This window comes from Macrobrachium nipponense, chromosome 29 (assembly GCF_015104395.2).
Source record: "Macrobrachium nipponense isolate FS-2020 chromosome 29, ASM1510439v2, whole genome shotgun sequence".
Taxonomy (NCBI): Eukaryota; Metazoa; Arthropoda; class Malacostraca; order Decapoda; family Palaemonidae; genus Macrobrachium; species Macrobrachium nipponense.
In genome coordinates, this window is record NC_061092.1 from 9,850,176 (window position 1) to 9,873,468 (window position 23,293).

The 23,293-nt window shown below is 35.4% G+C and overlaps 1 protein-coding gene across 1 annotated transcript in view; it reads left to right on the plus strand.

Annotated features, from left to right (window-relative positions):
- Positions 1–22,297: 22,297 nt before the first annotated feature.
- Positions 22,298–23,293, plus strand: part of LOC135206015 (KRAB-A domain-containing protein 2-like) — a 1,059-nt gene continuing 63 nt past the window's right edge. Inside the window, exon 1 of the mRNA XM_064237185.1 lies at positions 22,298–23,293. This exon is cut by the window's right edge and continues 63 nt beyond it. Coding sequence (XP_064093255.1) covers positions 22,298–23,293 — 996 coding nt within the window.

Consider the following 23,293-nt stretch of genomic DNA (forward strand, 5'->3'; position numbering starts at 1 on the left):
GGCTCCGCAAAACCATGTTGTAGCAAAAAGTCAGTTTCCTTCTTAGTATGGCTCTCTTTTGAGGGGAAACTAGATATGGGGCACTCTTCTGAGGTTCTGTACCTGGCTTAAGTTCTAGCTGATAATCTACCATTGGTGTCTGGACAGGCACATCTCCACAGATCTCTGGAAAAGTTCCAATAACTTTTTCAAGTCTCTAGCCTGTTGAGATGAGAGATGATTAAGTTTACAGTCAATGTTATTTAATGCAAGTGTATTATTTAGAGGTATGCTTTTACTTCGATCTGGAAAACCTGCTTCATTAAGCTTCACATTATCTTCCACAGATTACTTGCAAATCAAGCTGACATTGTCACATTGGGTCTCAAACTTTTTTAGTAGGTTTATATGTACCATCTTCTCGCTTTTCCTCTTTCCCGGAGTCGAGATGACATAATATCCTTGTTTCTGCTTATCACTGTATAAGGACCTTCATATCTATTCTCAAAGGTTTTCCTTATGGATACTAGCATTAAAACAGATTCACCTGGCCTAAAGCTTAGTGTCTCAGCCTTATTATCAAAATTTAATTTCATCTTATCTTGAGCTATGCTTAGATTGTCATGTGCAAATTTACGAGAGCTCTCTAGCTTACCTGTAAGTTCTTAGCATAATCTCCTAATGTTACCTCTTTCGACTGATCCGTCCACATGTCAGAGTATCTCCAAAGGGACCTCTCACTTTCCTTCCATATAACAACTCGGCTGGGGGAATATCCAAGACTTTCTTGTTGAGTGTTGCGGATGGCATACAACACTAATGGTAATCCTTCATCCCAGTCTGTCTGATGTTCCTGACAGTACTTCGTAAGGGCATCCTTCAGCGTCTTGGATGGAATCGTTCAGGGCTCCTTGACTCTCTGGGTGGTATACTGAGGACAAAGTATGTTAATGCTCATAGCTGCCATAACCTGTCTAAATAAATCAGAGGTAAAGTTACTCTCCCTATCAGTCTGGATAATCTTGGGGATACCATACTGAGTGAAAAATTTTATTAAAACTGGGATCATGTCTTAGAACTTATGTCCTAAGTGGATAGGCATCAGGATAACGAATGGAACTGCACATCATTGTAATCATATATTGATTCTGCTTCTTACTTTGGGTAAAGGACCCACACAGTCTAATATGACTTTATCAAAAAGGCTCAGGTAAAACAGGGATAGGCTGTAGGGGCCAGGTTTTATTATCTGATTCGGCTTACCAACCAGCTGACATACTGCACAAGACTTACAGTACTCCTGTGACACTTTTCCTTATACCAGGGCCAGTAAAAGAGTTTTGAAAGAACTGCACTCAAAAGTCTTTCCTTATTCCTAAGTGTGAAGAAGATACATTATGTGCCATTTGTAATACTTTTTGCCTTAGGCTCGCTGGAAAAATGACAATCTGATCCTGATTTCCCAAGTTGAACTTGCCGGAGTATGCAAAGATCTGAACTTTCTTCATTAGTAGTCCATTCCTCAAGTAATAGCATACTGGCTCCATATTGATCTGGTCTTCTGCAACAACTTCACGGTAAATAGACTGCAAAAGACAAATCTTCCTGTTGAGCTTTTATAATGTCAGAACATTTCATATCAAAAAGATTATCAGAGCAATCAGAAACATTACTTAAATTAATTTCATTTTCAACTGACTTCAGAGTATTTACCAATACTACGTTACCAGTCTTCAAACCAAACTTAGTTTCATCCTCGTCGCCATCTAGCACACTTTCTTTCTCTTTTACATTACCTTCAAAACTATCAGTTTGGAATAAACTATCAATATTGTATCTACGTCAACTGTACCAACAGCATCTTTTCTTCAGTACCTGAAGTAGTACTTACATTTGACGTCCTTAGTCACATCCGTTCCACGCTCTCGTGGACTCTACCACAGCCAAACTTCTGCTACTCTGTACACACAAGAAGGATACAATACTGGATCTTCTACAGGGCTTACCTCTAATGGAGTGTCAACCAACTATGGGACTAGGTACAACCTTCCTCTGCCAAGTCGTTCCCCATTAGAAAATCAACACCTTGAATAGGCAATTCATCCACCACCCCAACTGTGACATAACGAGTTAAGAAACCACAATGCAGATATAACCTACACAAGGGAACTGTTACCAGTCCACCCAAACTTCTAACAACCAGTCTATCTGATGTAAAAGTCTTTTCAATCCAGGAACCTTTTCTTTTACAATTAGACTATTAGAAGAACAAGTGTCCGTACTATCCTAACAGGCACACTTTTACCTAGGTCATCTGACACTGACAACCCCATCAACTTGAAAAAGGAGCAAAACATTATCTAACCTATCACAATGAGAAACAGGAATTTAGTGCCGGACCTTCCTAATTGCCATATTTGATCCCGAAGATTCTCTCTTCCCCTCCTTATAATTACTAGGACATCTTGCCTTCATGTGACCAAGCTGGTTACATTTGTAACACCTAACCTCAGACAGACTTCTACTGTATGAGCCAGAGGATTTCTTCTCCTCTGATACATTACCTGGAGATTTCTTGGATTGTCTTTGACTTTGTTGATGTGGTTTAATTAAACTGTAATTCTCAGCTAACACAGCTGCTCTTTGTAAAGTTTTAACCTCACGCTCAAATAGGTATCTCTGAACATCAATAGGAACACCTCTAAAATGAAACTGTTCAAGTAAAAATGAGCTCCCTATATTCATCTAAGGTAGTGACACTTGCTGCTGTATACCATTTATCATGTAATTTAACAAGATTACGTGAATATTCAATGTATGAATGTGAATCAAAACTTCTTATATCTACGAAACTTGAGACGATAATATTCAGCCGTAAGCTCATAGGCTTTCAGGATACTACTCCTTTTTTAGTAAAGTCGGTAATCATTACTCTCACTAGATGTTAACGACAAGAAAACTGTTCTCGCTTTACCCTTTAATGACTGCTGGGCAAAATTACGGGCCATAAACGCTTAGGCCACTTCAAATTAAGCGCAAGTCTTTCAAAAAGCATAAAGAACTCGTCTGGATCCGCTTCATCAAACAACTGAATCATTTTAGAAGCCTTAACAACATCAATTACCTGTTCACTTTCATCGCCTTGGCTCACGTTATCTTTTATCGTTCTCTTTTTCTCCAACAGCTCTAATTGATATCTGTGCTCTCTTTCCTCTCGCTCTATCCTATCCTCCTCTCTAATTCTTCACGCTCTCTCCGCTCTTTCCTCTCCAACTCCTCACGCTCTCTCCTCTCTTGTCTATCTCTCTCCTCTTTTTCACGAGCATACTGCAATTCTACCTGCTTGAGAGTTAACTGGGATCCCTCTTCATCTAATAAATCAAAAGCTTCCTCAGGCAAAGTCTCCGTCTCAACCAAAGCATTAACAACAAAATTCTTAATCTGAGATTTCCTCCACACCTTTTTAACAGAAAAGTCATACTTCACAGCAATAGCAATCCAGTCATCCTTTCTCATACGATGATTACGCAAATAATGCACACTTGGGTTACTAGAAAAATCACTAATGCTGAAAGGATCCATATTCAAAACTATACAATAGAGAAAAATTTTAACTTCAAAACGTATATACGATAGAGAAGATTTTAACTTTAAAATGTAAACAAAGTAAAATGAGCGAAAGCATTCACTTTAACAAACAAAAATTACTCTTAATACGTAATCCGATTGTTCTTAACGTGCACAGCGCCGTATTTTTAACATTAACACTTCACTTCACGGCAAAATACTAATAAACATACGGAAAAATAAATTTATGACAACTTCCTAGAATAAATTCGCACAAATTTTAGTTATTCAGATCATTATACAAAAAATAAATTATGCGAAACCCCGCAAAATAACTTTAGCTTTATACCGGTCTCTTTGATTTACTCGGCAAAACAAATCCCGGACAGGCCCCCAAATTGTTACGACCATTCGCCTCTTAATACTCTTTCCTGCATTTTCACTGATGCAAGTACGAAGCGGAGCTCCAAACGGCCATAGACAATAAATAATAAGACATTTAATGATGCCTTAACTTAACTTATTTTTATAATAGAGCTCTTATCCAAATTTAAATAGCATTAAATTTAAGTATGATATACGAGTAAATATATAATAACACGGGATAAGGTAAACACTACGAAATTTTGTTATTTTACTTAAAATTAATTAAAGGTCCAATATAAAGATAAGGATTACGATGATAACGAGAATAATGAAACTAAAGCAATAACGAATATAAATTAACGAAACTCCAGGAACATTAACATTGTACAGCATTACGACAAATGAGCAAAACAAGCAGGTAAGTAACAATTAAATCGATTATCAATACACTGTAGATAATACAGGAAATAACGTAAATATTAAACCCCAATAAAATGCAGAAAATACACACATACCCAGCAAGTGCCAACAGAACCTTAAATGCAATTATAGTAATACTTACAAATTAGCAAGTACAAATAATGTAACACTTTTAGATATAATCCAGGGTTATTAACACTATGACAAATCCAAGAAATCTCAATCCCTGGTGGTGCTCCAATTGGCCCGAAGTAAACAATCCAAGGACTGAGGAATACAAACACCCAAACAACACGCAAGGACAACACAGAGACATGGGAAAAATATGAACTACAAAACATTTACAATCCACACTACAAAAATACTTTATTTACATAAATTTAATACTCCAAACATAAATGCAATACTCTTAACAATATATATATATGTATATATATATATATATATATATATATATATATATATATATATATATATATGTATCTATATATATATAGATATAGATAGATAATATAGATATATATATATATATATATTATATATATTATATATATATATTATATATAGTATATATATATATATATCTATCTATATATATATAGATACATTATATATATATATATATATAATTATATATATATGATATATATAAGGAATACATAATATCCATTAAATAATATATATATATATATATAATATATATATATATATATATATATATATATATATGCATATCAAAAACCAGGATGTCCTCTAACTCTCTCATGCTACGCACTTATACTTTATGGCTGAGATTGTCACTACAAAGTCTTAGAGCCAGATGCAATATATGCAGTAATTCTGATGTTTGTAGCTTAATTATTTGTGTCATCATGAAGATCATAACTTGCACAAAACCTGCGCTGTATTATTTCAAGGCAGTAGATGATTTTGACATTGGGTCTCTAGTTTATCTCTACCGCCTTTCTTTTGAGAGTGCTGCCTCAAATCCAAAGCAAAAAAGAAGTTTTAATGATATAATACTTTTCCCAATACTTGCCCAATAATTTCCTCTAATGGGCAAATAACTTTCCTTATTAATCTAAGCTCATTCTTCTATTACCCCTTCATTTATACACTTTTTCCCCACATGATTAGCATCAATCAAGTTATTTTTGTGGTGTTCAGCCATTTCCACTATCCTGAGAGTCTAGGTTATGATAGCCGAAGACCGCATTCACACTTGACCGCACCAGTAACATTCGTATTCTTTCACAAATGGGCCGCGATTTGGCGAACATCGACCGTAAGTCTCTCTCTCTCTCTCTCTCTCTCTCTCTCTCTTCAAATAGCCCTCTTAAGCCGAGCCCTAAAAAATCAAAACGTCTCCCGTATGCCGGGCCTGGTTTGGAGTGACGCGGAAGTGGAAAAAATAATTTTTCAAAAAATTACAGCGCGCGTACTTTTGAAGATTAAGAGTTCATTTTTGGCTCCTTTTTTTGTCATTGCCTGAAGTTTAGAATGCAAACCATCAGAAATGAAAAAATAATATCATTATCATATGTAAATAATTGCCGATATATGGTAGCGAAAAAAAAAAAAAATTCATACATAATTGTATTCAAATCACGCTGTGCAGAAAACCGGTCAAAGCTAACCAGTTACTTTTTTTTGCGTTGTATTGTACACTAAATTGCGATCATTTTGATATAATACATTGTAAAACAATAAAAGTAACACCAGAAAAATATTATCACAAAATGATGTACGAATTCGTAACGCGCGGACGCAAAAAAATATTTTTTTCAAAAATTCACCGTAATTCTAAATAATGTTCTAGAGACTTCCAATTTGTTTCAAAATTAAGACAATGATTGAATATTACGATACTGTAAGAGTTTTAGATTAGAATTGCAGATTTCGACCATTTCGGGACGAGTTAAATTTGACCGAATGTCGAAATTTTAATATATATATTTTTTCATATGCACATATTTCGAAGATGGAAAAAGCTACAACCTTCAATTATTTTTATTGTATTTTTCATGAATTTGCGCACATTTTGATATATGAAACTCTATAAAAGGCTAATATGAAAAGGAGCAAATATTAGGATAATGCCATGTACGTATTTCGGAGACTTGCGGCCGCGAATCGGCGCGCGGAGTGAAGGTAAATATATTTTCAAAAATTCACCATAATCACAATATTGTTTTAGAGACTTCAAATTTGTTTCAAAATGAAGAAACATGACGGAATATTACTAGGCCGTAAGAGTTTTAGCTTACATTGCGTTTTTCAACTATTTCGGTAGAGTCAAATTTGACCGAACGTGGTTTTTTTTCTATTTATCGTGATTTATATGCAAATATTTCGAAAAAAGAGAAAAGCTACAACCTTCAATCATTTTTAGTTGTATTCTACATGAAATTGCGCACATTTTCATATATAAAACTTTATGAAACAGCTAATTTTAAATGGTGCAAACATTTCGACAATCGCACAAAAAAATTCTGATTTTTTCGGAAGAGTTACCTCCGCGCGAACGTAATTTTTTTTTTCATAAATTCTCACCATAAATCAAAATATTGTGCTAGAGACTTCCAAGTCGTTGCAAAAAATGAAGGTAAATGATTGAATATTTACTAGAATATAAGAGTTTTTAGCTTACAATAGCGTTTTTTCGACCATTTCGGTAGAGTCAAAGCTGACCGAAAGTTGAAATTTTTGCACTTAACGTTATTTATATGAAAATATTTTCAAAAACTGATAAAAGCTACAACCATGGGTTGTCTTTTGTTGTATTGTGCATGAAATTGCGCACATTTCCATATATAAAACTTTATGTAACGGCAAATTTAAAAGGTGCAAACATTAGGACAATCGCACGATTTATCGGAAGAGTTATCGCACGAACGTAAGGAAAAAGTTTTTTCATAAATTCACCATAATCGAAATATTGTGCTAGAGACGTCCAATTTGTTGCAAAAATGAAGGCAAATGATTGAATATTACTATAATATAAGAATTTTAGCTTACAATTGCGTTTCTCGACCATTTCTGTAGAGTCAAAGTTGACCGAAGGTTGAAATTTTTGCACTTATCGTTATTTATATGAAAATATTTCAAAATTGATAAAAGCTACAATCATGAGTATTTTTTAGTTGTATTGTGCATGAAATTGCGCACATTTCCGTATATAATACTTCATGTAAAGGATAATTTAAAATGGTGCAATAATTATGTCAAAGTGACGAAATAATTTCCGAGATGTGTCACTGATACTTTTTAGTGCGATAAGAAAGAAATTCGCGCTTGCGCGCCTGCGTAGCGATTGTAAACAAAACAACGCCTTGATCCGTGAACTCCCAGCATCCCCAAGGCGCGTGATACAAAGTTTTCGGCTGGTAGGCCTATAAGTATTTTTCCGCGAATTTTTAAAAAACTTTTTTGAGCCGACGTATGATACGTCCAATCGGCATACGGGAGACATTTTGACTCGAACGTTTAATACGTCCAATGCGGCGTAAGAGGGATAGGTTTATTCTTAATATGAAATACCTATGATTCAAGTAGGTAGAAATCTTCTGTGAATGCTATCATTGAACATGAATTACTTCTTTATATTTAGATGCATATTTGTTTATCTACTTATTCATTGTTACAAATTTTACTTGTTTGCTTCCTGATTCTATCCCTTACTTGCTCGATTGCTTACAATCTTATGTCCTCCTGGCCTATCTATATTTTTATATGTGTTTGCATATTACTTATTTGCCCAATCACAAACTGATTATCCTGAACATGAAACGAATCATTTATGTTAGGAATGATACTAACAGTAACATCTGACTTTTGGTTTTTGGTTTTATGCAGAATTCATTTTCAAATAAATTTCCTTAACATCATAACACCTTTACTCTCTGGTATGGTTTACCTGCGTCTTTTTATGGCTTGATTTTTTACCTTTTTTTTTTTATTCGTTTGTCTGCCTTATCAATATTTCAGTTGCCTGTCAATTTCTAGGTTTATGTCACCCAAAAACCTGGATATATATCATATACATATTAGCGAATATCAGAGCAAATTAAGATTTCTTACCAGTTCTTTTGAGAAATGGTAAAACCAGAAGTACTATTGTTTCTGCATCTTAAAGACATTTGGTTCTACAATGAACATATAATGATTACTGAAGATTGACTCGCAGCGATAAAGACAGATAATCATATATTTTTCTTTTAATATGGTATTTATTCAGAATTTCTAATTGTTCAATCATCTTTGGGAGCAAATGAATGTTATCAGGAAAGGTGAAGTTCGTTAGAGGCAATGGCAATTTTACAGGCAGGTTAATATTATTATTACTATTATAATTACTGCCTGGAATTTGAAATATTTATCAAGATTCAGACATATGACATTTTATTAAGACACACACTTGGATGAATCTACATTATTGCAGCTGACAACATATATTTGATTTACGTTCAAGTAGTTTAGCTTGCCCAAAACTGCACATGATGTTCTAAGACGCTTTAACAGTTGTCCGGGTTATTGTACTTTGCTTCTCTTTAGTGAATTCTGTATCTGGTACAATCTAAGACAGATGGTTCCTGGTTCTAAAAGAGCTAAATCAGTGTACTGACCTTTTTAAGCATTATAGAAGATTTTTTGCTCTTTTAATCGCATTTTTAAGCTGTAAAACCGAGTGTTGTAATAATATAGCATATTCAAAAAGGCCGTGGAATTAACACGAAAGATCTAGAACTCCGTTGTTTTAATTTCCTCTGGGATATATATATATATATATATATATATATATATATATATATATATATATATATATATATATATATATATATGCCACGAAGGAAAAATAAACAGTAATTGTCCGTTTATTACACATGCTGACGTTTGGAGGACACAGCCTCATTTTCAAAGCTAAAAAACGCAATCATAATATATAAAGATATTACAAAGATAAGAATTAAGAAATTTACAAATAAAAAATTATAAAATTAAAAAAAAAAAATAATAATAATAATAATATTCTGTTCTGTTGAATATTAGTTTTTTTTAAATTTTTTTATTTTTTTTTTTTTTATTTTAATAATCGTTAATTTGTAAATTTCTTAATTCTTAAGTCTTTGTAATATTTCGTATATTATGACCTCTGAAAAATGCTTTCCATTTTACCATTCTCTTTACTTTTGTCCATTAGTCTACAGTGGTACCTTGACCTACGAGTTTAATTCGTTCCGTGGCTGAGCTCGTAGCTCAATTTGCTCGCACATCAAATCAATTTTCCCCATTGAAAATACTTATAATGCCCGAAATCCGTTCCAACCCTTATTTTCGAAGAAAAGTTAAGTTAAGTATATCTTAGTTTTACCAGACCACTGAGCTGATTAACAGCTCTCCAAGGGCTGGCCGAAGGATTAGATATTTTTACGTGACTAGGAACCACCATTGGTTACCTAGCAACGGGACCTACAGCTTATTGTGGGATCCGAACCACATGTATAGAGAAATGAATTGCTATCACCAGAAATAAATTCCTCTGGTTCCACGTTGGACGAGCCGAGAATCGAACTTCGGACCACCGGGTTGGTAGCCGAGCGCAAAATGCACTCGGCCGACGTGGAACTTATTTTAGAAGAATAAGACTTACTTGACACAGGGTACACGTAAAAGATTGGTTGTGATTGTATAACTAGAATAATAATTGACACAGAGTACACTAAATAGATTGTTTGTAGATGTAATTAGAATAATACTTACCTGGCACAGGGTATGCCAAATATATTGCTTCTAGTTTTAAGTAGAGTGATACTTACCTGGCACAGGTACGCCATATAGGTTATTTGTAGTTGTAATTAGAATAATATATGGCACAGGGTATGACAAATAGATTGTTGGTAGTGTAATTAGAATAAACACTTACCTGCCACAAGATATGCCAAATAGATTGTTTGTGGTTGTAATTAGAATAATACCTACCTGGCATAGGGTACACCAACTAGATTGTTTATAGTTGTACTTAGAATAATACTTACCTGGCACAAGGTACTCCAATTAGATTGCCTCTAGTTGTAATTAGAATAATACTTACCTGGCACAGGGTATTCCAAATAGATGGCCTCTAGTTGTAATTAGAATAATATTTACCTCGCATAGGGTATTCCAAATAGATTGCCTTTAGTTGTAATTAGAATACTTACCTGGTACAGGGTCATTCCAAATAAATTGCTTCTAGTTATAATTAGAAGCAAACTTACCTGGCACAGGGTACACCAAATAGATTGTTTGTATTTGTCATTAGACTAATACTTACCTGGCACAAAGGGTATTCCAAATAGATTGCCTCTAGTTGTAATTAGAATAATTACTTTACCTGCACAGGGTATTCCATATAGATTGCCTCAAGTTATAATTAGAATAATACTTACTTGGTACAGGGTATTTCAAATAGATTGCCTTTAGTTGTAATTAAAATGCTTACCTGGTACAGGGTAATTCCAAAATAAATTTGCATTCTATTCTTAACTAAGAAAGCATACTTACCCTGGCACAGGGTACACCACCAAATAGATTGCTGCTAGTTGTAATTAGAATACTTACCTGGTACAGGGTACACCTAATGGATTGCTTCTAATTGTAATTAGAAGCATACTTCCTTCCAAGGAACGCCGATAGATTGCCCTTTAGTTGTAATTTAAAACCAATACTTACCTGGCACAGGGTACAACCAAAAAACATTGCTTCTTGTAATAGAAGCATTACTTACTGGCACAGGGTACGCCAAATAGATTGCCTTTATTTGTAATTAGAAGCATACTTACCTGGCACAGGTACACCAAATACATTGCTTTCTTAGTTGTAATTAAGCATACTTACCTGGTACAGGGTACACCAAATGTATTGCTTCTAATTGTAATTAGAAGCATACTTACCTAACACAGGGTACACTAAATAGATTGCCTCTAGTGTTAATTAGATAAATACTTGCCTGGTACAGGGTACACTAAATATATTGCTTCTAGTTGTAATTAGAATAATACTTACCCAGCACAGGATATTCCAAATAGATTGCTTCTAGTTGTAATTAGAATAATACTTACCTGGGACGGGGTATTCCAAATATATTGCCTCTAGTTGTAATTAGAATGATACTTACCTGGCACAGGGTACTCCAAATAGATTGTCTTTAGTTGTAATTAGAATACTTACCTGGTACAAAGTATTCCAAATAAATTGCTTCTAGTTGTAATTAGAAGCATACTTACCTGGCACAGGGTACACCAAATATAAGGCTTCTAGTTGCAATTGGAATGATACTTACCTGGCAAAGGGTACACCAAAAAGATTGCTGTCATTTCCTTTGCTTCTTCCTGTATTACGTATTTGGTTCCTAGTTCATCAAACTTTCTGCTGTGTCCTTTATCGTCTGATTTGCTAAGTACTGAAGACCCCTTCCACAAACCAGGATTCCATTCGCATACATATGGTCCTTGGGTCTCCAGCTTGCTTCTATTTGGGAAGCTTTTAGTGCTTCTGAATCTTCATCCTCCACTTTTATTGCCTAATGATTGGTTTGTTTTTTGGCCTGCAGGTGATGGTTAGGCCGATGTTCGCGTTCTTCATGGTATCTTGTTGATGAGATTATATTCTGGGACCTCAATTTCTCTGCACATTTCTCTCCATTTGCGTCTGGAGCTTCCGTACTTGTGTGGCTCTCCCCCAGCTATTACCTTTATATCTATTAGCATTTCCTTTCTTCTTTTTGTCTACTTCTCCAACTATTCCTCCTTCGTTGTAGCTGTATGTTTTTTCTTAAGTCTCAACTTGAGATCCTCCCTTGTCTTCCACAATAAAGGATTCCATCTGTTCATATCTGGTCCTCTATTCTCTGAGCTTCCTTTTACCTTAGATTTCAAATCAGATGCATGCGAGCTCCGAAGCCTTCAAAGATGGCTTCTAAGGATCTCGAAGCTTGCCTCTAGAGTCTTTGGATCCAGTGAACCTTATAGCGTTGGGTGTACAGTTCATTTTTCAATCCATCTTTGTATCTTCAGTCTTCGCATCAGCAAGTGAATTTCATTTCATTATTCCTCTCTTGGTCGAACTTCACTGGGTGGCAGGCCAGACCTGGAGCCTCAAGGATTCTAAAACGACTTCGGGGTAAACCACCCCTCACACTTGAGCTGAATTCTTATTATATTTCTCCTAGTCAGTTCTGCTGCTTACTGAATGCTTCCCACCCTTCAAGGAAGAGATTCCAGTAGATTTGAAGCAGCATGTTAGTGGGGGGTGACTGATGCTATGACGGAGTGTGGAGTCTGGGACTCCAGACTTCGGAGAACGAATGGGACTTGAGGAAATGGGCAGGAGCGTTCTGCCACATTTGACTTGCCATCTTTTAATTCTGGATAGTAGCCATTTCTTGAGAAGACTTAAATGTATGCTGCCGGTTTGTCAGATTGCCTATGACTGGTTTGTTTTTTTGGCCTGCAGGTCATGGTTAGGCCGATGCTCGCGTTCTTCACGGTGTCTTCTTGATGAGATTATCTTCAGGGGCCTCAATTTATCTGCGCATTTCTCTCGAAATGCGCCCGCAGCTTCCGTAACTCTGGCTTTCACTATTCTTTCTATCTATTAGCTCTTCCTTTCTTTCTTGTTGTCAACTTCTCCAACTATTCCTCCTTTGTGACAGCTGTGTATTTTTTCCTAAGTCTCACTTTGAGATCCTGCTCTTTTTTCGTCTCTCTGTTTTCTGGATTTCTTCGTCTTGATGCGTCCTTCCATACCAGCTTCCTCTTTCCGTGGATATTAGCGCCCAAATAGCTGGAAGTGCCCCACCCCCTAGTGCCTGCCTATAATATATAGCTTAGATTTCATAATTCATCAAATCCCCTGATGTCTCGTTCATCCGTGAGGATAATGCAAGTGCGTTTGTTTTATGCCTTTCCTTTCGAAATTCTTCCGTCCGAAGTTTTGGATTTTCAACATACCGTGGAAAATTCCGCCTGTTTTTTATAAGTTTGAGAAGAAATAAAAATTTAAATTTATCATTTGTCTCCAGTATATCAACTTCCTTGACATAACTTCAAGTCAGACATTCTCTTTGTAATGTTATGATGACGTGTGCAATAACAGACTATTTTCTTCTGGGGTTAACCTTGTGTTTATATTTATTTTGTTTTATTTACTTATATCTCATTAGATACATACTCACTATGTGAGTGTGATATTATAGGTCTTTCACTGAACGATTTGGTACGCTTGATGTAACTTCAAATGTTGGTGTACGTATCTCTCTCTCTCTCTCTCTCTATCTCTCTCTCTCTCTCTCTCGCAAAATACAGCTAGTTGTGAATTGAGAGCGACTATCGTATTGCCAATTGGCGGCCGTACCGTTGCAAAGGAAAAAATTTACCCTGCAATTTAGAAAAAAAAAAACAGTTGTTATCGGTGCTGTGATTTTGAAGATGCTCTTACTCAAGATTGCAATGCAGATGTACTGAGCTTTTTAATCTTTTCTTGTAAAGAAAATCAGGTGGCCGAGTTTGACATCTGTTCGGTAAACGATGCTTGCTTGGAAAGAGAGAGAGAGAGAGAGAGAGAGAGAGAGAGAGACGAGAGATAAAGAGAGAGAGAGAGAGAGAGAGAACATTATATCGCCAGCAATGATATGCCAGGAAGTTTGACATCTGTTCAGTAAACAATGCTTGCTTGGCGAGAGAGAGAGAGAGAGAGAGGAGAGAGCATTATAATACCAGACACTTGAAAAATATATTTGTCTGCGAGAGAGAGAGAGAGAGAGAGAGAGAGAGAGAGAGAGAGAGAGAGAGAGAGAGAGAGAGAGAGAGAATGGCATCAATATATCGCCAGCAATCATAAGCTAGGAGAAAGTATGCATCAACCTGAATGACTGGTTTTGAAGCAGCTTCATTGTCGTGAAAATGGGACGAATTTCCTTCGATTCAGAAGCCGAATTTAGTCTCTTATTTTTTGTTACATTTTTTCCAAGAAGTTATTCGTCAATTATTTGGACAGAGACACCAGCTTTCTATTGATATTTTACGTCAAGCAGTACAAGATGATGAATTTAGAAGATTGTGGTTTTTTATTGTAATTGTTAAGCAGTTTGAGGTTGGCGATAAAGGGTCATGGCGGTATTGTTTTTTAATACGTCTCGGGAGAAAATATGTGAATGGTCATGGAGTTTAGAAATCTTTTTCATTCATACTATCACGTGACATGGCATGTTGTGCACCTGACAGTGAGTCATGGAGAAAACTGCTTATCAGTTGCTTATCTGAATTTGATTGGAGTTTAGAAATCTTTTTGCATTGATACTATCACACGATATGGCACTCACGTGGGTTAGGATAGGTTAAGGGACTTAGAATTTTTTTCCCTCTTATTCAGATTTGTGTGAAATGGTTTTTTTTTCATCCATAGAGTATATCTTGAGCCAATAGGTTGGGTTACGTTAGGTTAGGTTGGGTTTGGTTAGGTTAGGTAGGTAGGTTGGGTTAGATTAGGTAAAGGGACTTGGAATTTTTTCACTCGGTGGGTTGGGTTAGGTTAGGTTAGGTTAGGTTAGGTTAAGGTACTTAAAATTTTTTCACTCATATTCAAATTTATGTGAAAATGTGGGTTTCTCATCCGTAGAGTATATCTTGAGCCAAAATGGGGTTGGGTACTTTCAAGAGGTGGGTTAGGTTAGGTTGGGTTAGGTGTGGTTGGGTTAGGTTAGTTTAAGGTATTTAGAATTTTTTCACTCCTATTCATATTTATGTGAAATGGTGGTTTTTTCATCTGTAGAGTATATCTTGAGCTAAAATGGTGTTGGGTATTTTCAAGGGGTTGAGCGAAACCATGGTTCTCCTATCCAAAGAGTTCTTCATGAGCCATTTTGGGGTTCTTTTCTGAACTAGAGCGAAATATTTGGTGGTTTTCCTGTGGAGTCGTTAATGGTCAATGTACATGAGGTTAAGATAAAGGCAAGCTTATGGGGTTTATTGCCTGTGAGCCGAATTGGGGTTCGGGTGTTGAGGTTGAGCCGAAATGGGGTCTTTTTCCCTACTAATATGAGATGAATTAAAGACTAGCCGAATAAACAGTCGAATAGCTTTGAAATGAATTAGTACGGCCTAAGTTGTGGAATGAAATTTCAAGGAATGAAAGTCTTAAGGCACTGGTTAGACATGAAAATAGACATATATATTAGAATAAATGGGGTTGTTGATCTTAGCTCTTGCTGGTTAGAAACAGATGCAAGACAGTGAATTCCTCAAAATGCTGAGATAAAAAAACAAATAGAAAACATGCTGTTTACAATACAAGATGTGAACACATTCCAGAGATATGAGGTAAATCACAAGGAAGGTTACTTCAGGTCATTACAGGTCACCAAGTACATGCACTAGGTGATCGTGTACATGGGAACAGTCTAGTGTGTGTATGTTCGTGTATTCAGTAGGATACGTGTATCCGTACGTCTGTTGGTGGACGTACGTACATACAATGGTTACAAGTGAATGAGATATAATCTCTAGTATGTGAATTAATGGGGCAATTAGACGAAAACTGTCGTAGTGGTCACAAGAGACATTGGCATAGGGGAAGGTGCTAAGATCCGTCAGAAAAGGTAACATGAAGACTTTGAAAAATTATAACTTTTATGTAGTGACACTGAGTTCAGTTCTAGAGAAAGGGAAGTGCAATGCAGCACTCATTTATTGACGAACTTTAACATTTCATTGTTTGATAATTATATTCTCATTTTCAGATGGATTCAAAGTCACCATTTAGAAAAATGGATTTCTCTATACTTGTGTTGACTTATTAGTTGGACAGAAAGAGATAAGAGGGGGTTCTTACTTAAATATGATTTTGGGAAGAGTTTTTGGTTGTTCAACGATTTTTGAGGATGTACTTTAACTTATTATATTCCATTATCATGTTAGCTATTTTAGGAAATGAAAATTATATATTTGTAATAGGGGGGGTTTGAATTAACCTAAGGACTTAATGATTGATTTTAGCTAGCTTCAGAGATGACACACGAAAGGGACTATGCAAGGTAGGTTACGTTTCCCGGTTAGGAGTTCTCTTCAATTATTTAAACGAGCGTCATTTTGACACGTAACAAAAACATAGTTACCAAGTTATAGTATAAATCAAAATTTAACAAATTAACCAACAAGTTAGTGCGATATATACAAAATAAGGTAAAGCCTACCTTACCAATTTATGTGATACTTCAAAAAGAATTAAAGCCTGACCTATAAATTTAAGTGATAAATCTGAAGTTAACCACTAACCGAATAAGCTAAATGATGAATTTAGAATGATTAAAGCCTAACTTCCAAAGATGAAGGATACATTTAGAATTAATCACATCATAGTTTACCAAGTTGTAGAGTAAATTAGAAATTAATTAACAGCTTAACCTAATTTGTGAGATAAAGTAAAAATTATTTAAGTCCTATCCAACTAAGTTTTATCATGAACTGGAAATGAATTCGAAGCTAAACTCCTATTTTCTGCACAAAATCTAAGTAAATCAAACCCTCATCGGTAAAGTTGTGGGAATGTATTCGAAATTAAATAAAAACTGCTCTATCAATTTGTGAGTTAAATTCAAAATAATTTTAGGTCTAACTCAAATTTGTGTTTATGACCTTGAAATGAGTTTAAGCTCAACCCAATAAATCGTCATTAAAATAAAAAAACAATTAAAGCCTGTTATGTACCATAATCTTATATGAAATCGATATGAACCGAGATTCCTAACTTACCAAATTATGGGATGAATTTGAAATAAAAACAAACCCTAATTTACCAAATTGCTGGATCCTTTCAAAATTGATAAAATTTGATATACTAGGTATTAGAATACATTCGAAATGAGTTCGGGCCTAACGTACTCTTTGGTAGATAAATTAGAAATTAACTAAATCTAACTTCCGAAGGTGTTAGATAAATTCGAAATGAATAAAAGCTAATCTGCGCAGTTGAAGAGTAAATTTGGAATTGAATAAAAACCAACTAATTAGTTTGGGGGATAAATTAAAATTAGATGTTTTCTTTATTTTTCCATAGCATTTTTGCACTGATTTATTTATCCGTAAATCTTGGAACTAAAATACTACATAAATTTATCAAGTCCTGCCATATCCTCGATTATTCGTTTTTCTTTTCTTGTTATTGATATTTTTTCCTATATTGGTATCATATTTTCATCCTTCTTATATAAAAAGATATTGCATACCTATTTAATAACTGTACTGATTTCGTGTATTAAAATTAGAGTAAAAAAATCAAGATTTTCTTTTTAAACCTAAGGTTTGGTAACAAAATAATATTTGAATGGTGTTTATTATAATACAGTGACAAAAGGCTTTTTTTCTTTTTTTTAAGTCAAATATCATATAAAAAAACTTAATAAAAAAAAGTTAATGTAAGAGCGTTTGTTAAAGGCTAGGCAATTTGGTCTTAATAGTGGGGTACATTAAACCTTTCACGCCTCATATTGAAATCAGAGCAATTTTATTGACGTTAATATCGTCGTATTTTCAAGAATCTTATACCAATAAGAACAACAACAAACAAATCTCTTATTGTTAACCATTAAAAGAATGTTACTAATAGCAAGCGATAAAATCCAATAAGTACTGGATATTTCAGTTTTTCCCTTCGACTTTAGAATCCCATCCCTTAAAGTATTTCAACTTTGATAAGTGTACCTGAATTTGACAGGTATACATATGTTTGAATGGCGTTAGGTTTTTATCCTTCTTTGGGGTCAGGTGGGTTAACGCGACCTCGTTCTGATATACCGAATGTAGGTTCGAATCCTGCTAAGGACGTACCAATTCCTCCATCAAGTCTTTATTTGGATCTTTAGGTACTGTCGCATCTGATAATAATATGTTTTGACTGATCATGACAAAATTTTGCGTAATCCTTAGCAGAAGAGATATTAAACCATGCGGCGGCAGCATATTCAAGATAGGAAATGAATGACTTATGACATCACTGAAGCATTCGTATTTACCCCCGAAACTACACCAAATTTACCAACAAAGAGACTTGAGAATAATGAGGCTTAGGTAGGGAAATTCATTAATGCAATGTTGAACTAAACAGATATGGTATACTTGACTCTCTAAGCACAAGGTTTTGGAGAGTAATTCGCTGATAATTATTTGTATGTGAAATTGGACTTAATCCTATTGACTGTTGAATTAATCTCGCCCAAGCACTGCCAGCGTCAACAGAATCTCATTAACTGATCGTATAAAAATGACGGCAATAATGAAAGCGTTTGATGAGGATTATTTCCGGCGTGCAAATTGGCCGTTCATTCTGGAAATTGGTGTTTGCATAACATGACAGAAAGCATTCATAACGCAATAAGGGATCGCAGTGTTTTCAACGACCTTTTTGTATGATGACGGGGAGAAGAGCAGAGTTGATATTGCCCATCGCCTTGGTTGGAATAATTGATTTACCTAAAAAACGTATGCCGAGTTAAAATGTCATGCAGTGTGTTAGTAAGCCAGTTTATCCATTAAAAGGTGGATGTTCATCTTTGCCTAAAATCCATCATATAGTATTTGTTTAATTCATTAACCCAGGAATCAAAACAATGAGTAAATCATTGAGGGCAGAATTCAACCGTTGCTAAATTGTCGATGAAAAAATCAAACCAGGTTAAATTTAGAGGCTAGAACTCACACCTGGCTAAAATAGCGAGGTCAGAGATCAAACCTAGGTGAAATTACTAATGCTAAATTTTTAACCAATGCTAATTCAAACAGTTTCAAGTTTCATGCCTTGGAATGAAACCCAGTCCAGAGCACAAAAGCATGAAGCAAACTAAGTTCAATCATCAATGCTAGGATTCAAACCCTGGTTGAATTATCAAAGACAGGACTCAAGCTAATTCAATTTATTGGGGCCAGGAGTCGAATCCAGCGGTAATTATTGGGGGTGTCATGGTAATCGCTCTATAGCGAAAAAACATATTAATGTGTTTTTTCGCTATAGAGCGATTACCATGACACCCCCAATAATTACCACTGGATTCGACTCCTGGACTCAATAAATCAAATAAGCTTGAGTCCTGTCTTTGATAATTTAACCAAGGAAAATTTATCTTCTTCGAGTAGGTCTGCAGCAAGGAGCCATTCCCGCACGTGTTGGAGGTGTGTATTCTCATGATTGTTTGAGAATACTCAGGTGTGTTATGGAAATCCAGCACGCGGGCCGTTGTCAGAAACGCCGCGTATTATGATGTAACATTCATCTAGATCCTCGTAAAAGTTCCTGTCGAGAGACGATGACGTTCGCTAGTTAAGCTCCGCCCTTTTCAGCCCCGCCCAGAGATCGACGTATATATATGACTGAGGAAGTAGAGAGAATCAGATCATCAGAGATAAGAGAAGAAGGAAGAGACGAAGGATAAGAGAGGAAGAGGACGCACGAGAGAGAGTGTGAACGGAAACAAGCAGAGTCAGCAGTTCGTAGTCGGAGAGATAGAGAGAGAGAGAGAGAAAGATCCCGACGTCAAGTAACCTTTTCAGAGAAGAAACGTCCTGCAAGTGGTTTTGAGGAGTAACATGCCCTTCAAGTTTCAAGACTAAGATATTTCTTCCTGTAGTACGAAGTCAAGAAGCCGTCTGAAGTTTCTACTGTCCCCTTTAGTGAAGCCCTCGCTTTGAGCACTGATTTCGACAGCTGCAAACCTGGCCAGCAAGTATTTCATTACCGCTGTTTCCCAATTTTACATATTGTCAGTTTTAATTTTGTTATGTAAATAGGAGAAACCATTCTGCATTTATCATTGTTAATAAGCTTGTAAATAAACTTCTGTTCTGTTTGAGTTTCTTTCTATATTTGTATCCCGAGTTTCAACTGTTGGTGTTGAATCCTTTTTGTTTATTATAATAAAGAACCTGAGCGGATCTCGGTCTGTAACAGGGGGTAGGATTAAAACCCAGGTTAAACGATTGAAGTTTGAAATAAATTAATAAGGTTAGAATTCAAGTCTTGCCTTAATTACTGAGTACATTAATCTGGTTAGAATAATGAGGCTATTCTTAAGACCATGGCTAAATACTAACGACAGGAAACAACCCTAATTTGGGTTAGAGTATTAGATCTACTATTTCAAACAAGGCTTAATGATCGAGGACAGCATCTAACTTGACTTAAATTATTGAGGTCAGGATCTAAGCCCCCACTAAGATATCGAGACCTGAAATGAAGCTCTAGCTGAATTATAAAGGCTAGAATTCAAACCAAAGTTATATCATTAAGGTCATGGTTCTATATTGAGGTAGATGATAGTGACTAAAATCCCAGCAGACTTAAGTTATTTAGATCAGGAGTCAAACCATATTAAGTTATTCAGGCCAGGAATCAAACCCAGGTTGTAATATCTAGGCAATGAATCAGGCATAGTTTAAGATGCAAAGGCTGAAAATAAATCCCTGGTTTAAATAATCTAGGAAAGGAATCTAACTAAGATTAACTTACTGAAGACAGGAATCAATATTAGGGCTGCATTAACGAGGTTAGGAATAAAACCTAGGTTAACGAATGAATACCAGGAATTTAACCATGATTAGATTATAAAGGACAATAAGCTCGCCATGGATAAATGATAGAGGCCAGGAGTAAAAACCCTGGTTAATATAAAAAAGTGTAATGTAAAACGGCGAACATTAATTAAAACCGATTAAACTGTAAAAGACAGGAATCATAATTGGGCTGAATTATCAAGGACAAGAATTCCATTTAGAGTATCAAGAACAGGAAACAAACCAGGATTAAAACTATAACAAAACCCGGTTTAAAGTATCAATGTCTGGAATCAGTGAGAGAGGAATCAAACCCTCGTTACATTTTTTACGTTAGGAATCAAACATGATTTGAAAATCAAGACCACGAATTTAAGACTGGTTAAGATTTCGAGACTGGAAAACACCAGTAGAGCACCGAGTCCTGGATCAAACTTGGCTTGAAGTATCTCGATAGTCCAAAATATGTATTCATTAGGCAATAGAGAAGATGAAAATACAGCAGATGGTTAGGATAGCAAATTAAGTTACGGGCCAGAACAAGTACCGAAAGGAAAACTAAATGGCCAGGTTACTGGTAGCATGGTAGATAAGATTAGATATAAATTATATAGTATGTGTGGGAGATTTAAGCAGAAAAATAAAATGATTGAAATGAATGAAGAAAAATACAAATAATAACGGAATGGGTAGGTTGGCGATGAGTGGAGACTTGTGGAAAAAAAAAGCCTGGGAAAGATAAGCATGGCTAAATTATATATTATATATATATATATATATATATATATATATATATATATATATATATATATATATATATATATATATATATATATATATATATATATATATATGTATATATATATATATATATATATATATATATATATATATATATATATATATATATATATATATATATATATATATATATATATATATATATGTTAAACCCAATCTGTGAAATTGCCCATTTCATGAAGTTGGCTAACCACTTGCCAATTTCATGAAGTGAGCAAACCACTTGCCCAGTTCATGAAATGGGCAATTTCATGCATGAATCTTAAAATTTGTTCCAAACTAGTTGTTAAACCAGAAAAAGTTGTTTTAAAGTCTTTTATTAAGTGTTGTAATACAAACACTTTTAACATAATTATATGATGGCATTGTCAAAGTATCTTGTATACCCTTCAAGCTTTAGTCATGGAGAACAAATAGCAAGTTGTGCTGCCTTGTGGTCAACTGAATATGAGAAGACTGTAATTGCCATTTTGAAGAGAGGAAAGACTGGACAGACGTTTAAAAGAGAACACTACCACATCTTGCAAACTTTTCAGATTGCCTCCTTTGGTTAAATAGATACAGTTAAAAAGAAGAATGGAAAATATATGGCAACTAAAGAATCAGTCACAGGAATTATCCAACAAGCCCACATTAACACCGGCCATGGTGGCGAAAAGAAGACTTACAAGGAGGTGTGTGAACAATATGGAAATATTCCAAGATCAATTGTGTCACTATATATCGTGCATTGTGAGCGTCGCAGAAAAGAAACGGCAGCAGGAGTTGTAGTCAGACCACTGTCCGTAAGAGATCTCAATGAAAGAGGACAAGTAGATCTGGTCGACATGCAGAATATGAAGGATGGAAGTTATCGCTTTATTCTGCACTATATGGAGTATCTAACGAAGTTTCATGTGATTCGTCCCCTGAAATCAAAGACAGCAGCTGAGGTTGCCAAAGAACTTCTTTTCATCTTCTTGGATATAGGTGCACCACACATCCTTCAGTCTGACAATGGACGTGAATTTACAGCTGAAGTGATCGAAGAACTTGCCTCACTATGGCCTGAACTCATCTTAGTAAATGGGCGTCCTCGGCAGCCCCAGAGTCAGGGATCTATTGAAAGAAGTAATGGGGATATGAAACTCAAGCTCATGGCATGGATAAGAGACAATAATTGTGCTAGCTGGAGTTATGGTGTCCGTTTTGTTCAGTGGGCCATGAACAGTTCATATCATGAGGCAATCAAGATGACTCCCTATCAAGAGCTCACTTGCAACAAGCCAAGATGTGGTCTTAAGTCAAATTTACCAGATGCATTCATCAGCAAAATATCGTCTGGTATTGAAGAAGAAGAACTTGAAAGGCTTATAGAAGTTCCACTTACCGGAGATTCAGCTCGGGATGACCTAATATCAGTAGACCCTGAATGTGAACGTGAACCACATCCAGTTGCAGACTCTCAGCAGCAACCTGCTATGGAACAAGAAAATATCTCAACCGAAGTACTGCATCCAGCAAAACAGGCAAGAAAGGAAGCTGAGTATGGTCTTCAAAAGCAAGCTCACGCAGCACTAGATCAATGCGAGCAGTTGATGTTG